This window comes from Pongo pygmaeus, chromosome 1, assembly GCF_028885625.2.
Source record: "Pongo pygmaeus isolate AG05252 chromosome 1, NHGRI_mPonPyg2-v2.0_pri, whole genome shotgun sequence".
NCBI classification, from domain to species: domain Eukaryota; kingdom Metazoa; phylum Chordata; class Mammalia; order Primates; family Hominidae; genus Pongo; species Pongo pygmaeus.
Window position 1 is genome coordinate 18,039,646 of NC_072373.2, and position 22,720 is coordinate 18,062,365.

Genomic DNA, 22,720 nt, shown 5'->3' on the forward strand with positions numbered 1-22,720 from the left:
CGTTGGTAAAGGGGAAGTAAAAAACAAAAAACAAAAAACCAACTCCTTCCTTTAATGTACAAAAGGAAAATTCCAGCCAATTCACAAACCAGTTGGGAGCTTAAAAAGCTACATGTTAAAAGCTGGATCTGCACAGCAACCCTCTTCCCTTCGTGCCTGCTCTGGAGTAGCAGAGTCAGAAAACAAAGTTGATATCCACCACAGAACTGTGGAGAAGATAAGATCAATGAAGAGATAGATTTACATAATACGCCTTATAGGCAGTTAGCAATCAGAAACCGAAAGGTCTTGATAGAGAGGGAACAGAAGTTTCTCCATGTTCCAAAGAATATTGGTGTCTCAGTTTGAAGGAACCCACATTCTCTTTCAAAACTTGGGTGTTTATCTTGCTCTGTTGTGTTATCCCTGTTCTGACCTTTCTGCACAAATGAACACTACATTTAAGCCAAAATTGGACACTAATCACCAGGATATGCTAATATGCTTTTAAAATGAATTCTTTCATTTCCTCCTAAAGTAGCTAAAAACTAATTTAGTGGTTAAAAACAACAAGAAACAAAAACCAAACCAGTTGCCCCAGGACTGTGCAATCCTGAAGGCTATAAAGCTTCCATCTCATAATTTCTTCATGAAAATCGTGGGTGACCAACATCTGCCAGCAAAAAAGACCCGTTAAAACCAAGAGAGGAAGAGGGGTTGGAGGAAAAAAAAGGCAAGCGGGAGAGAAGCTGGGTGGCGCTGGCTGTCCTCCAAAATGATTTGTGGAAAAGGTACAATAATGACTGGAAAACAAGAACAGGCAATAAAAATGTCTAGAAGTTCTAAATTTTCCTGAAGTGTTTAAAACTCTATTCCCACATACAAGCCAAGTGCTTTACTCCCAGGAATATAACAGCAGCACAGGTTGGGGTGCGGAGCCACAGGCTATCTCAGGGCGGGTCAAACCCGTAGGTTTCTCAGGTTTGCCCAAAAGGTAGCTCAACACACTCTCGCTAGAGATGGGGAGACTCCAGTTCTCATCCCTCATTCTCGTGTCCAGGAGCTTTCTGAAGGCCCAGGGCCTGATAGAAAGAGAAGGAACAAGTGGAAAGGAACCAAAGGAACCATAATCCGTGGAAACTTCCAAAAGCATGCACACACAGACACACAGCGATACACTGTTGTCCTGGAAACCAATCCAACCAACTAACCCCTCCTCGGGAGCCTAGGGGCCAGCTCTTTTGGGCAAGGGTGGTGGGCCGGAGGAATAGGGACTGGGAGAAAGGGGTAGTATCTCGCGCGGCTCCGCTCTGGGCCTTTTTTCCCTGGGCGCCTACCGAGTAGAGGAGCACGACAGCGCTGGGACTGGTTGGGCCAACGGAGAAATAAGAGTTAGGTGAACTGGAAGACTCCATGGTGCGGCTGCCTTCCCGGGCGGGGTCTGAGATTCTTTGCTAAGCAGTGGTGGTGCTGCTGCTGGGGGCGGTTCTTTCGCTCAGGACGGCCCTACTTCGCCTAGGGCGGCGGCACCCTCTGCAGCCGCTACACAGGATCCCGGGCGCCGCCATCTTAGCCAGGACGGAAGCCGCGCAGGGCCCTGCGGCGCATGCGCGCAGTCGCGGAACCCGGAAGCGGGGGTGTAGCGCTGCAGAATTGAGGGTTGATTCCTCGGCTGACCCCACAATGTTGCAGGAGCAAGGGCCAGGGTCCTCCACGCCTGCCAGTTCTCCGACACTTCTTGACGCTCTGCTCCAGAACCTTTACGACTTTGGTGAGTGCGGGGTCCCAGGAGCCCACGTGGAGAGCAGATTTGAGGAACGTGGGTCTCCTGTGTGGCCCGTCCTGGGTTGGCCTCTGCTTTGAGGCTAAAGGTTCTTGCATGTCAAGCACCCTTCGTCCCACCTGGTTCCAGTAGCGAACACATTTCTCCATCGGAAGTCACCCCTTGACCGGGCTCTGCTGAGTTATTCATCAGACCTTCCAACTCGTCCCCAAGTGTGGGGACCATCGTACTTGCTTGTAGGAAGCACCAAGGCTTTCCGATTTAAAAGTAGCCCACTTTTCCACGTTTTCTTGAGCTCTGGGAAGTCCCCTTTCCCCATGCCACCCCCAAGACCTGCCTGACCCTGGTGAGATGGTGTCATTTCGCTCTGGGGCCTCGGGCCTGTTGGATAATACACCAGTTTCATCCTTGTGTTTCCCTCTCCAGAGACATCATAGTCCTTGGCGAGTTGTTCTTTTCACGACTTTTTTTTTTTTTTAAACAAGTGCGCTGATCTTTTACTCTCCGTTCTTTGTCTTGAGGGGGGAAAAGGAAAATAAAAGAGCCTATTAAAGTCGCATGGCATGTCAGTAGGAAGACAGTGCCTCATACTCTGAAGAGCTTTCCCGGGAGAAGGTGACACCCTTTGCACATGCACCAAAGAAAATCATTAGATTTCAGGACAACACACATTTCTTAAATTTACAGCGTGATATTTTAAAAGCTATTTTTATTTTGGAACGACTGCTCAAAAATCTAAGTTCACCTAAACAGTAGGAATAATAGTTAAAACTATTAAGAACTTGTCATATAGCACATGCTTTTCGTGTATTTGCTCATTTAATTTTCAACTTCATGAAATAGACACTCATAAATCCATGATTGCAAATGTAGAAACAAGTACTAGAGGTTCATGAAACCTGATGCAGGTTGTCTGACTGGTAGTTTTTGCAGAGCCTGGGTTCTGATTCTAGCCCCAGACCCCATGCTTGTATTAACTAGATTTCTGTGCCCTTGGACATATTGGAGGACAGGGAAGACTTAGTCTCTGACCTTCAGAAGTTTAAAATCTAGAGGAAAAGACTATTCTGCAAAATAATATAGTTTATGTCAACACAGGCTGGAAATCATGGTAGGAGCTCTGAAGGCATTGAATGTGTCTATTCATTTTTATATCCTTAATGCCAAAGTTTAGTTGGCTCTTAAATGTTTATTGTGTAAAAGATGAAGCAAACAGTAGCAAGCATAAATCAACAGCTGGTAATTTAGAGAGCTCTGTGGTATTGGTAATGCATGTGAGTAAGGATGCCTAGGATTCTGGTTAGAACTTTCAGGTGACTGGTCAGAGCTTGAACAAGTGAAATATAGAAAAAGGAATTAATAGAAAACAAAGGCATTCAAATTGAGCCAGTTGTCTTAGGTTCATCTTAATTCCTAACTGTGAAAGAAAATAGGAACACTATTCCATGTTCCTGTAACCCAGAAAGTGTTAAAAAGAAACAGTGACTGCAGTGCCTGATATTTTTAGTATAAAGCCAATTGGGATTACCAGCCCTGGGGACTATTGCTGTGATGACACTTTGAGTAAGAACCAAGGTGGGGATTAAAGTGATTGTGCTAATAAGGGTCAAAGACATAAATATAGTTACCTAGGAAAAGATGACTACATTTTGGATTCTCTGCATTTTGCAGATACACTCTATTTGAAGGAAAACAAATAGTTTATTTCTTTGTGTGTGCTTCTAGGTGCATATAGCCCTGGAATATGTACAAGTACATTCATATGATTTGATATTGATGATAGTAGCTAAGACTGAAAATATTTATTTTCCTTCTTGTGTTTGAACAAACAGGAGATACAGAAGGTGAAACAGAACAGAAGAAGATCATAAAGAAAAAGGAAAACAAGAAGAGAGATGTGGAGGCTGCAGTGGCCTTGGCAGCAGAGCCATCTCCCTTACCTGGTTCTCTCATAAGAGGCCAGAGGAAGAGGGCTTCGAGCTTCTTCGAGGAACTTAGAGAAGAGCGGCATTGTGCTCCTGCTGGGACCCCCACAGGACCAGAGATCCTTGCTGCTGCAGTTCCTCCCTCTTCCCTAAAGAACAACAGGGAACAAGTAGACGTGGTAGAATTTCACAGCAGAAACAAAAAAGGAAAATTGATGCCAGATCATAACAAGAGCACAAAGGTAATGAGTTGGTTAACTTATATGTATGTGGTGAGCCCCCTGGTATTGTAGTATTAGGTGAATAACTCTTTAGACTGTGGCAGGAATGCCTGACTATCCTCAGGCCTGCAGATTTGCCAAAAGGACTCACAGGACCCAAGACTCAGCATATAGCCCTCATCAGTCATGTAGGCCTACAGACTGACCTTAGTTGTTCAAGTTCTAAACTTCCAGTGAAAAGCAGGTATTCACCATCAATCACATTGCTAGTATAAACTGTCTGGGAAAACTTGGTACAGCAGTGGCTCAAGACCTCAGGTATGCAAAAACACTCTGATCAGGCAGAATATTCTAATTGCTCAATTCTCAGGAGCCAGCCAACTGCCTGTCTGAAAATAGGACTTTCTTGGGAATGTGCAGGGTTTGATAAACACAGGCCTGCTGAGTTAACCCTTGCAGCAACTCTTTCTGGCATTCCTGTTAGGTGCTAGCCACAGTTGTAGGCACTGGGATATAGCAGTGAACCAAATATATAGAAATTCTTGCTCTCGAGGAAAAGCAATGCTGGTGGAAAAGCAATTTGATTTTTCTGAGCAGTAATCTTTTTCAGACTGAGCTTATAAATCTGACCCAAAATTCAGTCCTCAAGGGAGGTGTGGTTGCTCCTCCAAATGTTTTTATTTATTTATTTATTTTTGAGACGGAGTATCGTTCTGTCGCCCAGGCTGGAGTGCAGTGGCACGATCTTGGCTCATTGCAAGCTCCACCTCCTGGGTTCACGCCATTCTTCTGCCTCAGCTTCCCAAGTAGCTGGGACTACAGGTGCCCGCCACCACGCCTGACTAGTTTTTTGTATTTTTAGTAGAGACAGGGTTTCACCGTGTTAGCCAGGATGGTCTTGATCTCCTGACCTCGTGATCCGCCCGCATCGGCCTCCCAAAATGCTGGGACTGCAGGCGTGAGCCACTGCGCCTGGCCCCAAATGTTTTTAATTTATCTATTCACAAGAATATCATAATGGCTTTGACAAATTCATTGCTATTCCATTTCTGTAACGTCCCCCATGTCCTGCAAACCTTTGTCTATCAACAAAGGAGTGAGGATTGTGCGTATTAGTTTCTAAGCCTGCTGTAACAAATTACCAGAAACATGGTGACTTAAACCAACAGAAATGTATTCTCTTACAGTTCTGTAGTCCAGAAGTCCAAAATCAAAGCGTTGGCAGGGCCATGCTCCCTCTGAGGGATCTGGGGGAGAATCCTTTGCCTCTGACCAGAAGGTAGCTCTAACAGTTTCCTTGGCTTGTGGTTGCATAACTATAATCTCTGCCTCCGTCTTAATGTGGTTTTCATCCGTGTCCCTGAGTCTCATGTTTCCCTTTGCCTTTCTCCTTGCTTTAGGCCCACCCTGAATCTGGGATGATCTCCTCTTGAGATGTTTAATTATACAATAAAGATCCTTCTCCAAGTAAGATCATATTCACGGGTTCTGAAGAGGAGTAGGACATGGCCATATGTTTTTAGAGGCCACGATTCTACCCACTACAAAGATAGTTTGGCTTGCATTGTTCTTTATGAATGTATAAATGTATGTTAGTGTTCAGTGTTTGCCACATCTTTATGGTTTTAAAAACCATCTGTATAATCTTTTCTAAAATTCAGGTAGCATTTCATGTCAAGCTCACTGGCATCTCTTCCTCAAAGATCGTTAGTGCATTCTGCAGGCTGAGTGTGGTGGCTCACACCAGTAATCCCAGCACTTTGGGAGGCCGAGGCCAGAGGATTGCTTGAGCTCAGGAAGTCGAGGCTGCAGTGGGCTGTGATTGTGTCACTGCACTCCAGCCTGGGTGACAGAGTGAGACCCTGTGTCCAAAAAAAAAAAAAAAAGATTATTAGTGAATCTGTAACCATGTCTACCTTTATTTTAGGATTCTAGATAAGCTTCTTAACTCTTATGTTCCAAATATAAGGCTCTGGGAACTGTTACGGGAGCGTCAAGAAATGGATTCCCTTGGTGTTTGGGGCAACCAGAGCCCCGAAGCTGGCCATCTCCCAGTACCCCAGTGTACCCTACAAATACTGGTATTTTCTGTATGTGTCATGATATGAAAAAGGTTAGAGAGCACTGCTTTGCAATGTAATTCAGCATTTGAAGACTTCAACTAACGTAAAGCATTTAGGCACCCTTTCTTGTTTCTTCAAATGTCTCAGACTTCAGTTTCCTCTTATATTCCCTCATGTTCTTCTTTCTGGAATGGAAAGTTTTCTTTTCAATAGAAAACACAGAAGAGTTGGGATTGAATGAGTCTGCATTTCCCTGTTGCTTAATAATAGAACATCTGTGGCAGTCTGTCAAATTATCTTTTGCTTCCTGTTCCAAGCGAGCCCTGATGCATTCTAGTCGGCTTTTCTCAGGAGCCTCAGCTCACTCTACGTTTTGAACTTCCTGACCTTAATGAAAATTTTCATTTGTCATTGCTGTTCTGCACTTTCCTCTTTTTTTTTTAAAAATGTGTCCTTTGAAAATGTGAGTGTGTCTGGTTAAGGAAACAGAATGTGGACACATTAAAAACACGTACACCTGTAAAACGACCTCAGAATGTTGACATTGCAGTGTGGAAATAATACACGTGAATATAATGCTAGTTCTTATGGCATATCCTGGGTATGCCAAGTAAAAGGGTAGTCAGCCAACTGGTGCTAATTGGAATACACCAGCTGTGCTGAGTTTGTGTAACATGGGAGGGTATAGTTGTGCCCTCATTCTCTAAAAACTTCTAAGCCATTGTAGGACAGTTAAACAGACATGGGTGGCAAAAATATATGATGGGTAATGATAAACTCCATGACCAATCATAGCATCAGCTGGTCATTTTTAGAGAATGCTTCAGAAAGGAAGAAGGGGATGGTGAGTTGGACAACAATCCAGCTGGCCCTGCCTAGACCCAGGAAATGACCCTATTTTTCCAAAACTTGTGCTATAAATTCTATGATTAAGCTGCATCGTGCACTGAAGCAGGTTTTCATGGGTTCATCTCGGAACTTGGCCACCATTTATATATATATTTTTATGTTTAGAGACAGGGTGTCACTCTGTCACTCCTGCTGGAGTGCAGTGGTGTGATCATAGCTCACTGCAGCCTCCAATTCCTGGGCTCAAGCCATCCTCCTGCCTCAGCCTCCCAAGTAGCTAAGACTATAGGGCACACCACTATGCCTGGCTCATTTTAAAATTTTTTGTAGAGTTGGGGTCTTGTTTTGTTGCCCCGGCTTAGTCTTGAAGCACTGCTCTCAAGAAGTCCTTTTGCCTCGGCCTCCCAAAGCACTGGGATTACAGGTGTGAGAGCCACTGTGCCCAGCCATCATATCCCTTTTTTTTTTTTGAGATGGAGTCTTGCTCTGTCACCAGGCTGGAGTGCAGTGGCCCGATGTCAGCTCACTACAACCTCCACCTCCCAGGTTCAAGCGATTCTCCTCCCTCAGCCTCCTGAGTAGCTGGGACTACAGGCGCACACCACCATGCCCAGCTAACTTTTGTATTTTTAGTAGAGACGGGGTTTCACCATGTTGGCCAGGATGGTCTCGATCTCGACCTCGTGATCCGCCCTCCTTGGCCTCCCAAAGTGCTGGGATTACAGACGTGAGCCACTGCGTCCGGCCTATGTCCCATTTTTAATGTAGTGACTATACAAGTAATTTGGCTGGAAATAGTAAGAGATCACATATTCATTCCTCCATTTATTCCACCAATCACTGGGTGCCTGCTGTCTGCAGACCTTGCAGATGAAGCAGTGAAGATAATGGTGCTTTGCCTTTATGGAGTATACTATACTATCTACTTTGGAGTCGAGCAATATAATATAATTAGAAAGAATTATAAACAAATAGGGTCCTGGAGTACCATGCAGAACCTGGTCTAGATATAGTGGTCAGGGAGGTCTCTCAGGAGGTAGCATTCAGGCTAATTGCTGTATTAAATGGTGCTGGTGAATGGGGCAGGGAAGGGTGTGCCAAGGAGGGAGAAAACAGCCTTGCTAACACTGTGGGGTATGAAGAGGCCTGGTGTGTTCAAGGAGCTGGAAGAAGTCTAGCAGGACTAGGACAGAAGGGAGAATGGTTGGTGCTGATACAAGAGAGACAGGCTGAGACCAGCCCTTGCCAGGTCTCATAGGCAGTAGTGAGCCTTGGGACTTTAGTCTTAAGTACATGAGAAGCCACCAAAGAATTTCATGCAAGGGCATGAGGTGATCTGATTTAAATTTTAAAAAGATCACTGTAGCTCCTATATGGTGAATCGATTATAAGGGAGCAATAGCAAGAGGCATGAGGAGACCGATTTAGGGGTTTGTTGCAGTGGTCCAGGTTCAAAATAGCGTGGCCTGGACTAGTGATCTCAAAAAAGTGAATGGGCAAACCTACTCTTTCATAAGTGCAAGACTGCCTGTAAGGAAGAAAATTCTTATGCTTTTAAGCAATGAAAGTGTCAGATGTAGCTTAACACACCTGTGTGTTGCTCAGCCATTAGAGCTGTCACTGCCATTTCTCCACAGCTAGCATTGGGCCATCTTAACGTGAATCATTCACTGCTCCTGTTTCAGGAACCTTAGCCTCCTTTGTGGCCTCAGATAAGAAAGAGATAAGAAACACATAATAGAATAGTGTTCTGTAGATCAGAAGGGACCTTTGCATCCTGAGACTGAGGTACATGGAGGCCGCCCCTGAGCGTATAGCGAATTGCTAATATTTATTGGGGGTGTACTGAGAGTGTTTGTTTATGTTCATTAACTCATTTATGGTCTCAATCCTCACAATTCCTGGGACCTGTCTTCATTTCGCAGAGAAGCTTGAGACTTACAAGAGGTTAAGTTACTTGCCTGTAGTTAAACATTAACCTCACAGCCCCATATCTGCAATTCCAAACACCCAGAGCTCTCGAAACCACAATTTGATTGATCCCTTTTCTTTTAAGATTGGTGCAAATTTATTTGGCAGAAAAACCTGATGAAGCTTTTAAAAATCATTTTTGTTCGGCCGGGCATGGTGGCTCATTCCTGTAATCCCGGCACTGTGGGAGGCTGAGGCAGGCGGATCACAAGGTCAGGAGTTCAAGACCAGCCTGGCCAATATGGTGAAATCCTGTCTCTACTAAAAATACAAAAATTAGCCGGGTGTGGTGGCATGCGCCTGTAGTCCCAGCTGCTCAGGAGGCTGAGGCAGGAGAATCGCTTGAACCCGGTAGGCAGAGTTTGCAGTGAGTCAAGATTGCGCCACTACACTCCAGCCTGGGCAACAGAGCAAGACTCCGTCTCAAAAAAAAATTTTTTTATTCATCTCATTTGGTGTGAATATTCATAGATATTGTCACAGAAATATTAATGTGTTTAATTATGGATTACTGCCTTGGACCCTACTGGAAGTGGTCTGTAATATTCAGTATATTCAGTTTTGCCTTTTTAAAATGTAAAGACTTCTGAATTTTAAAGCTGGAACCTGACCCTAAGGATGCCAGATAAAGGATTATGGAGCTGAAGTAAGTGCCAAAGGTCAGGTTCAGACCCCAGGCTTTCTGGCTTCAACACTGTGTACATAACTGCTATACTAGAGAGAGCATAGGTGAGGTTAGGCTCTGCTCTTTGTCCTTTGAGTGACACAAATACACTGACTCTGAGCCATCGCCAGACATAGAGACATTTCTTGCAAGTTATAGTCAAATAGCTTTGATCGTTCCCCAAATTCTTGCAGCTCCCATACTGCCACGCAATGTGGATGTAGCCCACTGCATGGTGCTCCACCCGGAAATCCTCCATGCTCCAGTGCCTCTTCTTACTTTTACGCCAGACTTCCTGTTCCTGAGTAGATCAGTGTCAGATGGGTGTTAGGAAGAAAGTAATCTAGCTGAAGTAATTTAGGCTCATCAAGGTGTGAACAAACTTCTTAATATTCATACAGCTGTCTGCATTTCTAAAAGAGCATTTGTTTACTGGGCTACTCTCTCTCTAATTGGAGACAGGTTGGTTGGGCACTTCGACTAATAGATTAAAAAAGAAAGAAAATCTAAGCCGTGTAAGAGAAAACACCTAAATCACCCCATAGACAGGTTTGCTGAATCTGGTGGACTGCCTGCCTTCATCTCTCACTTTTCTTCCAAACTGTTCTTTCTTTTTCTAGCTTTTCTTCCTTCTTCCCTGCCCAGCATATAAGTTCTCAAAATCTCCATATATATCCCTCTCTCTTGTGTGGGATAGTAAGGCTAGATTAGTTGCGATAGGTTAGGCTGTGATTTGATAACAAATTGTCCCTACATCCCAGTGGTTTAAAAGACAAAAATTAATTTTTCTCATGTTACATGGCCATCGGGATTTGCAGAGCCAGGTCTCCTGTGCCACAACATCCTCATCTAGGGACCCAGGATGATGGGGTGCCACCATCTGGAGGTTGTTAGTTGCTTTAATGAAGGAAAGGGGAGTTAATGAAGGGCTCTTAAGGGGTCCACGTGGAAGCAGGCACACACCCCCTCTGCTTGTGTTTCTTTGGCCAGGGAAAGCCACCTAGGCATTCCTAGCATCAACTAGACAGGGAAGCATGAGTTGCCTGTGTGCCTGGAAGTAGAGGAGGACCCAGTATTGCCTATGGGCAGTAATGCCTCCTACTGCAGAGAATATGGGGGGAAAGAAAACCTAGGGGACCACTGATGGTTTCTAAGTCAGGTCATGTATTATGAATAATGTACTGAAGTGATTCTCAAGCTATGAATAAAAATAAAAATTAGACAGTGGTGAGTCATGCTAATAGGGACTCAGCAGCTATGAAATAATGAGCCAAGAATTTTTTTTCCCAAAAGTTTGTGTTTGATACATGCACAGATCTAGACCTCAGACCCTTTCTCAAAAAGCCATCAATAGCTACAAAACTAAGACGTTTCTGGTGAACTGTTTAAAGAGGGATGAGGACACCGAGGTATCTGTGTCTGTGCCAGAGCTACTGCCAAGGGACTCTCTCCTCCCCTTGGTCTAGTCGGCCCCTCAGCCCTGGTGTCCCCACAGCCAAGGTGCAGGGGATTAGGTATTCTCTGTGGCTGCTGATAGGGACAGCAGGGACTAGGAGAGGCCCGACATTGCTCCTCTCTTTTGTAGGCCGGTCTCTTTCCAGGGCCCAGGGGTTTCAGCCTCGTAGTAGCTATCATACAGTTGGCCAAGAATTTTATTACTGTGCTGAAATCCTCTTTAAATTGCTGCATTCTCATGCTAATCTCTAGTAACAGATCGGCCAAAAACATCTATGACATCTCCAGTATTGCTAGAAATCTGACGTGCCTCGCGCCACTGCACTCCAGCCTGGCGATAGAGTGAGACCCCGTCTCAAAAAAAAAAAAAAAAAAGAAAAAGAGAAAAGAAATGTTCAACTTAGAGAGTTGATTTAGCCATTACTTCAGTGGAGCGGGTAGGAGGGAAGAGAGGAATTACTTAAATGTTTAGAAAAGGCGATAAATATCTTAGGGGATCTTGGAGATCTGGGAACGGTATACAGGGTTTTGTTTGTTTTTTTAGGGCTTAGATATGGTCATAGTAAATAGATTAGATGTGCATGGCAGTGGAAAAGATACCGTAACTTCAAAGTAAATGTGGAATTTTTTCCAGTCGTGGAATTTTTTCCAGTCATGGAATAGGAATAAGACTCTGGGGTAGATAAAATGGAAGTGGCTCACACAGAGTCCTCCATGCTATGCCTGTGGTCTCAGTTAAGGCACTTGACGCTGTCAGCTAAGTGGGAGACAGGTTTGGAGAAAATCTTAAGCCAGGAAGGAAGATAAAGTAAATGGAAAGTGTGTCTGTTGTGATTAATAGCACAGAGCTAGGCCATACGCCTAGACCCTGACAGTGGTCCTCTGCTGTCACGTCCTCTGTTACCATCAGCACCCCAAGCCCATGGAGAGCCAGTCAGCGTCCAGTGTGACAGTGGATGCCCGTGATGCTGCTGATGGTATGGTCAGTAGATCCATTAGGAATAAGAGCGTTGGGTAAGCCTTGCTATTTTTCGGACCCTGTGCCACACACTTACCACACTTTATCCAGTTATATCGTAATAACCCCCCTGTGAATTAAGTGCAGAGTTCCTCATCATCTGAAGAGTTATTTCATAGGGAGTCAGAAGCCATCATCTATGAAAACATGCAGTGACTGACTGTCTGAACCCACACACCTTAAACACAGTGGTGGGGGCTGGGGTGGGGGATGAGGAACCAGGCTAAGCAGAAGCACAGCTCCCGTTTGGAGAAGGAGAGAGCAAGTGGACTCCATTGTGGCTGCCTCATGTACTGTGTAGTTGCAGGGTGGACTACCACCATCGGTGGACAAGGGCACATGGTGCCGTTGTGATAGGCACCTATTGGCAGGTAGGGCAGGGGATAGGGTGATATAAAGAGTCACGTATTTTGGGGGCATTTGCAGCAACATCATTTTCTGTTAGGAATTATAAACCAAATCTCTACGATGCTAGGAATCTGATGTTCCTGAAAGAACTGTTTAGCCCATTACTGTAGGGGCCAGATGGGAGGGAAGAAAGAAATAATTACCTGAATATAGCAGCTTTACCCTCTAAATTTTACCTCTAAAATTCCTGCTCACAGTGTCCTTTTCTAAACCCTCCCAGCAAGCAGAATTTTCTGTATGTGATATGTGAGATTCAGGCATTGCTCTCTTACCAGCTTTTCTTTTTTTCTCAGTTTCTCATCATTACTTTTATAAACTTTGAGACCCTAAAAAGTATTGTCTCCATTTTTCTTCTGTTAGTTGTTCTTTAGGATTTTGAGCAACATGCTTATATTACTTTTGACAGTTAGCCATCTGGGCCAGTTTCAAGGTTTCTTTCTGTTTTCCATTTTTTTAATTGTGGTAAAATATACATGAATGTAAAATTGACCATTTTAGCCATTTTTAAGTGTGCAGTTCAGTGGTGTTAAGCTCATTCATGGTGTTGTGCTGCCCTCATTACCATCCATCTTCAGAACTCTTCTCAGCTTGCCGAACTGATGCTGATGCTCTATACCCATTAAACACCAACTCCCCATTCCCCTCCCTCCAGCCCCTGGCAGCCACCATTCTAACTTCTGTCTGTGTGAATTTGACTCCTCTGGGTATTTCATAAAATGGAATCATGCACATACCCTTCTGTGACTGGCTTATTTCACTTAGCATCATGTCTTCAAGGTTCATCCATGTTGTAGCATGGGTTAGGAGTTCCTTCTTTTTTCCCGCTGTGGAATATTCCAGCATGTGTATATGCCACGTTCAGAAGTATCTGTTCATCTGTTGGTGGACATTTGAGTTGCTTCTGCATTTCTTATGAATAATGCTGCTGTGAACGTAGGTGTACAAATATCTCTTCAAGTTCTTTTGGGTATATGCCCAGAAGAGGAATTGTCAGATCATATGATCATTCTGTTTTTTAATTTTTGAGGGACCATCATAATTGTTTTCCCCAATGCCTATACCATGTGGTAAAACATTCCCACCAATATAGGACGTGGGTTCCAGTTTCTCTACGTCCTTGCCAACACTTGTTATTTTCTGGTTTTTGGATAGTAGCCAGTCTAGTGGGTGTGAGAGGGTCACTTTCAGGTTCCTTAAAACATGTCTACTCTTTTGGGGATAGATACTATAATGATATAGTAACATGATCTAAATAAGAATTTTTTCTCTCAGCAGGCTAATCCTAGTGTTTTGGAGAGACATGTGGATATACAAGAATTTAACCTAGAAAAGGTATGTACTTTGAGGTTGTTAAATTATTTATAATTAACTTTATTTACAATATTTGTTTATAAATGTATGTTTATATTAAATTTATTATAAGTTTATAACATAACATGCGAACTATGTAGTATAAATGTTAGGTATTATAAAAATTAATAGTTTTTGTTTTGAAACAGAGTTTCACTCTTGTTGCCCAGGCTTGAGTGCAATGGCGCCATCTCGGCTCACTGCAACCTCTGCCTCTTGGGTTCAAGTGATTCTCCTGCCTTATCCTCCTGAGCAGCTGGGATTTCAGGTGCCTGCCACCACACCCGGCTAATTTTTTGTATTTTTAGTAGAGATGGGGTTTCCCCATGTTAGCCAGGCTGGTCTCGAACTATTGACCTCAGGTGATCCACCCATCTCGGCCTCCCAGACTGCTGGGATTACAGGTGTAAGACACTGCACCCGGCCAAAATTGACAGTTTTATAATATCTAAAAATGAATATTTTACATGTCTAAAAGTTGGGAAAATGGTTAAGCAAATCATACTGCATTCACATTTTTTTTTTTTTTTTTTTGAGGCAGAGTCTCCCTCTGTCACCCAGGCTGGAGTGCAGTGGCAGGATCTTGGCTCACTGCAGCCTCCAGCTCCTGGGTTCAAGTGATCCTCCGACTTCAGTCTCCCGAGTAGCTGGGATTACAGGCGTGTGCCACCACACCCAGCTAATTTTTGTATTTGTAATAGAGGTGGGGTTTCACCATGTTGGCCAAGCTGGTCTTGAACTCCTGACCTCAAGTGATCTACCTGGCTTGTCCTCCCAAAGTGCTGGGATTACACACGTGAGCCACCACTCCCCGTCTGCACTCACTTGATTGAATATTTTATACTCATTTAATACATGATGGTTTTGTGACTACAACGCCACTGATACAATGGTAAGTATGGGGATATTTGTATTCTGTGGTTGTAATGTTTTAAAATACACATAAGAAAAAAGACGAGAAGTAGTAATTCAACTACTAAGAGTGGGTATTGCTGACTTTTTCTCTTCCTTCTAAAACCATGGATCTATGTTTGAAGCTGCTGTGATAAATGGTTTCTAAGTGTGAGTGGGTGTGTTTGGAGAGGTGTTTTTCAGTTGAAATTATTGCCTTTATGGACAATGGCTTGTTTTAGAGAGCATCTTAAAGCTCTTAACTACAGAGCTCTGCATTGAATCCTGGCTCTGTTATTACTTTGTTGCAGAGATAATTCTTTGTATCAGCTGTTCAAATTAAACATGGGAGAGGGCCGGGTGCGGTGGCTCACGCCTGTAATCCTAGCACTTTGGGAGGCTGAGGTGGGTGGATCACGAGGTCAGGAGATCAAGACGATCCTGGCTAACACGGTGAAACCCCGTCTCTACTAAAAAATATAAAAAATTAGCCGGGCATGGTGGCGGGTACCTGTAGTCCCAGCTACTCGGGAGGTTGAGGCAGGAGAATGGTGTGAACCCGGAATGTGGAACTTGCAGTGAGCTGAGATCATGCCACTGTGCTCCAGCCTGGGCGGCAGAGTGAGACTCCGTCTCAAAAAAAAAAAAAAAACATGGGTGAGGGCCAGGCATGGTGGCTCACACCTGTAATCCCAGCACTTTGGGAGGCTGAGGTGGGAGGATCACTTGAGCCTAGGAGTTCAAGGCCAGTCTGGGCAACATAGTGAGACCTCTTCTCTATAAAACATTTTTTAAGAATTAGCTGGGTGTGGTGGTGTGTGCCTATAGTCCTAGCTACTCGGGTACTCGGGAGGCTGAGGCAGGAGATCACATGCCCAGGAGGTCAAGGCTGCAGTGAGACATGATCATGCCTCTTTTTAACTGTACTCCATCCTGGGGGGTAACAGAGCAAGACCCTATCTCAAAGGAAAAAAACAGGAGAAAGATGTTGTGAGAGATGGTGTATGGTAGGAGAGCCTCCATAGAGCTCCTTTGACCACATGACAGTGGAGTTATTATTTCTATGCGCTATTATTACAGAGCGGAGGATCTGAAATGCATTACTTCTGGCAATATGTTTTTTTCTTTGGAGTTGTTGGAATGCACTTGCGTCTGATTGTGCTTTGTGTCCGCAGGCTCGTTTAGAAGTGCACCGGTTTGGGATCACGGGTTATGGAAAAGGAAAGGAGAGAATCCTGGAACAGGAACGTGCCATTATGCTGGGTGCTAAGGTGAGGGGCTGCTGCTACCTTTCATCACCAGACAACATGCAAAAAAAGCAAGAGCAAGGAAAGCCAAGAGCAAGTCAGGGCAAGGGACGCGGGAACATTTTTGCAGAATAAAATAAGATGTTTTGTTTCCTTGTTCTTTCATTACAGCCTCCTAAAAAGAGTTATGTGAATTACAAGGTTTTACAGGAGCAAATTAAAGAAAAAAAGGCAGCAAAGGAAGAAGAAAAGAGACTGGTAGGTGTGATGGTCTGTCCTTTATTCAACTAGAATGGGAAGATGGATGCTCTTTGCCACAGTGGAATGCCGGAAGCCACTGCTTGGAGAGCAATGAAGGCACCGGAGTTAAAGGATCGCATGCTCCCCATTTCTTCGAGTTAGCTCTGTTTAGTAATACCAGCCAAGTAATCTGGCATACTTACATGCGAGGTTTGCTTTGAAATAGCAAACTCCTTGTCTTAGTCCGTTTGTGTTGCTGTAAAGGAATGTCTGATGCTGCGTAATTTATAAAGAAAGGAGGCTGATGTTCTGCAGACTGCACGGGAAGCATAGCACTGGCATCTGCTCGGCCTCCGGTGAGCATCTGAAGCTGCTTCCGCTCATGAGGAAAGGCAGAGGGAAGCCCATGTGTACAGAGATCACATGGCAAGAGCGAGACATGAAAGAGCGAAGCAGCAGTGGGGAGAGGTGCCGGGCTCTTTTTAACAAACAGCTCTCATTGGAAGTGAGAAGTAACAGAGGGAGAACTCACTCGTTACCATGAGGACAGCACCGAGCCATTCATGAGGGATCCATTGCCATGACCCAAACACCTCCCACTAGGTCCCGTCTCTAATGTTGGGATCAAATTTCAACCTGAGGTTTGGAGGGTCAAATATCCAAACCACAGCAATCCTGTTCCAATAATGCACGCTACTTTGATCTTTCTTCTATACTTAGTTTTTTTTTTTTTTTTTGCATTTTATGTTGTATAACCTTGTATACAACACAAGGGCCTATGAAAAACCACAAGGGGAATAGATGTTACACTTTCTACCTTTCACCTAAAATGGAAGATTTGAGCTTTCACTGTAAGACTATTAGTCTTACCTGGAATAGCCATTCACATTCTTTTTTCTTTTTCTTTCTAACTGAGACAGGATCTTGCTGTGTTGCCCAGGCTGGTCTTGAACTCCTGGGATCAAGTGAGCCTCCCACCTTGGCTTCCTGGAGTGCTAGGACTATAGGCATGAGCCACCACGCCAGGCCCAGCCTTTCACATTCTTGAAAGGGTTTTAGGGTAAAACTTTGAGACTGTTATGTTTAATATGCCCACTTGAAAGAAATATTAAAAATGGTATCTCAATGACTTTTGGTCACAAACCTCTTGCCTTTTGTTTGAATCCCATTGTCTATTACTAATATGTATATGATCTTAAATTCTGAAATCAGGCCCAAGAAACAGATATTTTCAAGAAAAAGAAGAGGAAAGGACAGGAGGACAGGTGAGTGATTTTATTAGGCCCCGGGGTTGAACAATCTGGATGAACCTACTGATTAGTTCTGAAAAGGATGCCTTGAATGTATGTGGTGTTCCTAGCCTATTAGAGCGCTTCACTGTCTCTCATTTATCCTCATCAAAGTAGGATTTAGTAAATTGCCCAAGATCAAACAACTGCCTGAGAACTGAATTAGGAAGTTTCTCGTCTCCCACTTTTCACCGACACTCTGACTGACTAGTGGAAAAGCTGCAGTTTACATTTCCAAGGAAAGACTTCTAAGAGTGCTGCTACAGCAGCATAGTCTGGGTCTGTATTGCCTGCTCTTTGACATACCACGTAAGATAGAGCACCGTAATTATGAATAAGGGATGTTGACTTTGTTGCTTTATACTTGTTTCTCAGCTTTTGTTCAAGTGCCTTTTTCTCTGTCTTTGAGTTACTGTTTCAGAATGGACTCTTTTTGTCTTAGCCTGTTTTCTTGGGCTCCTAGTGCACTTGTACGTGCTGTAAAATGGTCATTTGTTCTGGCCACCGATCTCTATCTGTTGAATGCCTCTTTGTGCCAGGCATGTGGGTGCCTTAGGTATTGGTGTACAGCTGTAATCACACTAAAGATATCCCTGCCCTTGAGGAGCTTCATTGTAGGGAGAGAAACACCCCAAAACATACAAATGGATAAGTAAGATGATATCAGGTACTGGCAAGTATTGTAGAGAGGCTGAAAGAGAGCATTGTGAAAGAAAACCACAGGGAGAAGGTGAGCTGGGAAATTAGTCTGAGGAGGTGACATCGGAGCTGAGAACTGAACAAAGAAGAGGGGCAGCCTGGAAAGAGCTGGTAGCAGAACATTCCTCGCAGAAGAAACCAGTGAAAGTGCCCTGAGGCAGAAAGGCAGTAGCATGTTTCAGGGACCACAGGAAGGCGTAGTGGGGTGGGGGGTGTGCATGGCAGGCGACCAGGAATTTGCAGGCCAGACTGCAGTGGCCTGGTTGGTGATACTGCGATACTGCGATGCTTGTTGGTAAGCTTAACTATTTATAGTACCTTTCTCTTACTTTAAATGTAGGAAATCCAAAAAGAAGAAGTCCGCTCCCAGTATTTTGTCAAATGGACGGATTGGACAGGTTGGAAAATTCAAAAATGGAACACTGATTCTGAGCCCAGTTGATATTAAGAAAATAAATTCTTCCAGAGTGGCCAAATGAAGTACTTTATTAGATAAAACGAGGATGGGAACAACTGAGTCAACTGCAGTGGCCCTGGACCCTGCGTGACTCTAGATAGATCGTTCTTACCACACATTTCACAGACTGCTTTTTCATTTTAGAAAAAAAGTCAAACAGAAGTAACATTTCTAGTTGCTGAAGTGTCTGCTTCATGATGCTGAACGCGTCAGGCCCAGTGCAGCATGAATGTGAAGTGAACACACTGAAAAGTGATTTTTAATGTTCTCCAGCAGCTTCACTCCTGTTTCATGTTCACTGGTATTTGGTGCATTTGCTTGTAATACAATTTTCTATAACTTTACTGTTTTGTAAATGCTAGTAGTTTACATTAAATTGCCTTATATTTTTAATGATTTTATGTTGTGATATCATGAAAGAACCAAGAATCTAGTAATTTATCAGTTTTGTGGAAAAGCAGTTTTAATTTTTAGCCTACCGTGTGTACAAAATCTACTTCTTAAGAAGTTATATAAATAAAATACGTTTGTGGTGTATGTGCCTGTGACTGTTAAATAACAGATGGTTTTAACTCATACTTTTGTGCCCACATTCAAGTGAATGTTATTTCTATCAGAGTCGTCATCACCTTTGCAGCCATATATATGTTTTTAATGATACCGCCCTTGCTTAAAGTGACAGCAACTTCTCAAAGCTTGTAGCACATTAAAAAAGGCTTCGATGATGGTGACAATTTGGGCTTTTAAAAATTTGTTTTTTCAATTTTTTTTTTTTTTTGTGAGACAGATTCTCACTCTGTTGCCCAGGCTGGAGTAAAATGGCACGATCTCAGCTCACTGCAACCTCCACCTCCTGGGTTCAAGCAATTCTCCTGCCTCAGCCTCCTGAGTAGCTGGGACAACAGGCGCACGCTGCCACGCCCAGCTAATTTTTTGTATTTTAGTAGAGACAGGGTTTCACCATGTTGCCCAGGCTGGTCCTGAACTCCTGAGCTCAGGCGATCTGCCTGCCTCGGCCTCCCAAAGTGCTGGGATTACAGACATGAGCCACCATGCTCGGCCTGTTTTTTCAGTTTTTTAGAGACAAGGCCTTGATCTGTCACCCAGGCTGCAGTGCCCCAGCATGATCATAACTCACTGTGGCCTCGAACTTTTGGGCTCAAGTGATTCTCTTGCCTCAGTCTCCAGAGTAGTTGGGACTAAAGGCATGTGCCACCATGCCCAGCTAATTTAAAAGATGTTTTGTAGGCCGGGCGTGGTGGCTCACGCCTGTAATCCCAGCACTTTGGGAGGCCAAGGTGGGCGGATCACGAGGTCAGGAGATCGAGACCATCCTGGCTAACACGGTGAAACCCCGTCTCTACTAAAAATACAAAAAAATTAGCCGGGTGTGGTGGCGGGTGCCTGTAGTCCCAGCTACTCAGCAGGCTGAGGCGGGAGAATGGCGTGAACCCGGGAGGCGGAGCTTGCAGTGAGCCAAGATCGCACCACTGCACTCCAGCCTGGGCAACAGCGAGACTCCTCAAAAAACAAAACAAAAAAAATGTTTTGTAGGGACTGCATCTTGCCATATTGCTTAGGCTGGTCTTAAACTCCTGGGCTCAAGCTGTCCTCCTGCCTTGGCCTCCTAAAGTGCTGGGATTATAGGTGTGAGCCACTGTGCCTAGCTGGCCTTTTTTTTTCTTTTTAATTGCCAAAAAACTCTGATCCTAGCCTAGTAAATGATAATGTTTTGGTCCAAAAATTAGGTATAAATGGCTCACTTTGTTATGTGACTTTATGTTGTCTGTGAAGACACTGACAAATGAGGAACTTGCAAAATGTTTGGAATAGTGCCAGCAAAACTGGAATGAGTGGTTTGTTTCCCAGGTTTATTTTGAAAGGCATTATTCATTAGGATATATATTTTGGCTCTAAGTAATTTTAAAAAGGTGTAGAAGATCTCAAACATGACAGAAAGCACTAGGAAAAATCTCAGGAGCTAGAAATGGCCCATGAGAATGGCTCCTAGATTAGTTTAACTCCTCGTCTTCAGCATTGGAGATGAAGGGAGAGCTACTTCCCATGAGCCATCATGGCTCAGACAACTGAGCACTTGGCCTGACTGTTGACCACAGCCCCAGGGTAGTCTATTTTGGAATAGCATACAAATTCCAAGTGTAAATTACTAAGCTTATTTTTATTTTCACTTAAAAAAAATTTTTTTTTTGAGACAAGATGGTCTTAATATGTTGCCCAGGCTGGACTTGAACTCCTGGGCTCAAGTGATCCTCCTGCCTCAGCCTCCTGAGTAGCTAGGACTACAGGCACAAACCACCATGTCTGGCTACTTTTTAATTTACCTGTAAATATTTAAGGAACAGGTTTTTGACCACTGGGTGCTCTGGAAACACTTAGAGGTTTAGGGGCTAAAAGCACAAACCATACTGTACTTAAAGATCAAGTTTCAGGCCATGCTCTTATTTCCGTTTGATAAGGCTTCCCCTAGCAAGGTCAGCAACAGAGAAAAGTGACAATGAAAAGAGCATCCAAAGGAAGACAGGGCCATGACCAAGATTCTCGCAGTAGCCATCCAGGGAAGGGATCAGGGTCTCAGCATCCAGGGCAAACATGCACTTGCACTCTCTGCCTCCTTTGTGCTATCATTTTCCGCTGGGTGGGGGTTGCTTTCCAGCCATGTGCATCTGCGTGGCTCGGTCCAGCGTGCTGTGCGGGGCACGTTACATTAGCACGGTGGCTGGCCAGGGTTGCATGAGGTGAGGGGGCTGGACAGGGATGCCTCCAGAACCTTAGTCTTAGGATGAGCTGAATTTGCCAGGACATGGCTGCAGAGCCCAATTCCTCTGCTGACAAAGTAGAAAAGCATCATTACAGTAACTGTGGAAACTCTTACCTTAATCATTTATTGCCTCGTTTGGACCAATGGTGAAAGGAAGCATTTGCTTGTTATCAGCCTAAGGGGAAAAGAACCAAAGTTCCACTCCATAATACCACCTCTTACACCCTCCCAGCACTGCCCACCCGCTTTGCCCACCAGCTGGTGGCCTGGCTGCTCCCAACATTGCAATTGCACTGTTATCATTTGCTGGGTTTTCTCAGCTAGGATGACTGCTCCCCTTCTCCCCGATGGATGGCCTCAGGGTCCACCCAACTTTGCAACAGCAAGTCTGACAGGACCAGGCCCATGATGGAACTTGCGGCCACAGGATCACTTGGCATCAGGTGTGAAAATCCTATGTTCCAAACCTATCTATCCTTCAGGCTCAGGCTCCAGTCCTCAGGAGGACTCAAACATCCCTTACTGAGCATGAATGACAAGTCAGAGGTGGTGCCGGGGTGAGGAGATGCTCATCCCTAGTGTGTGTGATAATGTGGATGTACACAAAAAGGACCTGGTAGCACTGAAGCCAACTAAGCTTATCTGAGAGTATGGACAGCCTTTCTGAAGCAGAGCTCAGAGCTGAGTCTTGAAAGTCTGCTGGCTCACTGATTTATGCACTCAGGTCCTAGGCTGGGCCCCATACTCTGGGGTGGGGGTGGGGCCCACGCTGACTTTGCTGTCTGAGTGAGAATAGAACAGAGCTGCCATCCAGGCTGGACTTGAGCTGGCCTAGGAGTGAAGCACAGTCTTTTCCCGCTCTGCCAGCTGATCCCAGGTGTGGGCCGAGGGAGGAGCGGCACGTGGGGTGGGATGTCACAGGCGTCCAGGTTTTGGCCACACAGCCTGCAGTGCTTGATCCTGTAGGTCCGCAGATGGCCTCAGGGCCCACCCAACTTTGTGTGACGGCAGGTCTGACAGAGCCTGGATGGTGGGACTCTGCAAGGATCGTGACTTCCTTAAGTCTTAGGCTCAGTACCCAGGCTCCAGCCAGTGCACCTCCCTCCACAATCCTCCTGTTGATCTCTTAAATGGGACTCTGGTCATGCCACTGTCCTCCTGCAGCGGCCCCTCACTCCCCATCACACACAGTCAGATTCCTTAAAATGACTTCAAAAGCCTTCACAACCTGACCTTGATGCTTCTTTCGCCCTGAACTATGTGTTTTTCATTTCCTAAACCTGCCCGGTCCTCTACCCTCTCAGAACACGCTGCTCCCTCTGACACGGGCCCCACCTGTGTCAGCAGCTCTGTTCTGTTCTCACTCAGAGACATCCAGCTAATGCTGCTGCCAGAGTGTGCAAACTGCCGCAACAGAGGTCAGTGCCGCGTC

At 44.7% G+C, this 22,720-nt stretch overlaps 2 protein-coding genes across 4 annotated transcripts in view; one reads left to right on the forward strand and one right to left on the reverse strand.

Moving 5' to 3' along the window:
- Positions 1–1,576, reverse strand: part of GNPAT (glyceronephosphate O-acyltransferase) — a 36,706-nt gene extending 35,130 nt beyond the window's left edge. Inside the window, exon 1 of one of the 3 annotated variants that reach the window (XM_054446153.2) lies at positions 1,317–1,576. In XM_054446153.2, the coding sequence (XP_054302128.1) occupies positions 1,317–1,394 (78 nt within the window). In that variant the 5' untranslated portion in view covers positions 1,395–1,576. The remainder of the gene's footprint in view (positions 1–1,316) is intronic. The other 2 variants (XM_054446159.2, XM_054446161.2) reach the window with 2 other exon arrangements.
- Positions 1,438–19,046, forward strand: C1H1orf131 (chromosome 1 C1orf131 homolog; the record flags this gene model as incomplete). The annotated part of the gene is made up of 7 exons (XM_054483013.2): positions 1,438–1,750; positions 3,595–3,929; positions 13,612–13,668; positions 15,753–15,848; positions 15,996–16,082; positions 17,277–17,329; positions 18,393–19,046. Coding segments are annotated over 7 exons (1,080 nt in total), but the record flags the coding sequence as incomplete, so codon positions are not given.
- Positions 19,047–22,720: the final 3,674 nt, after the last annotated feature.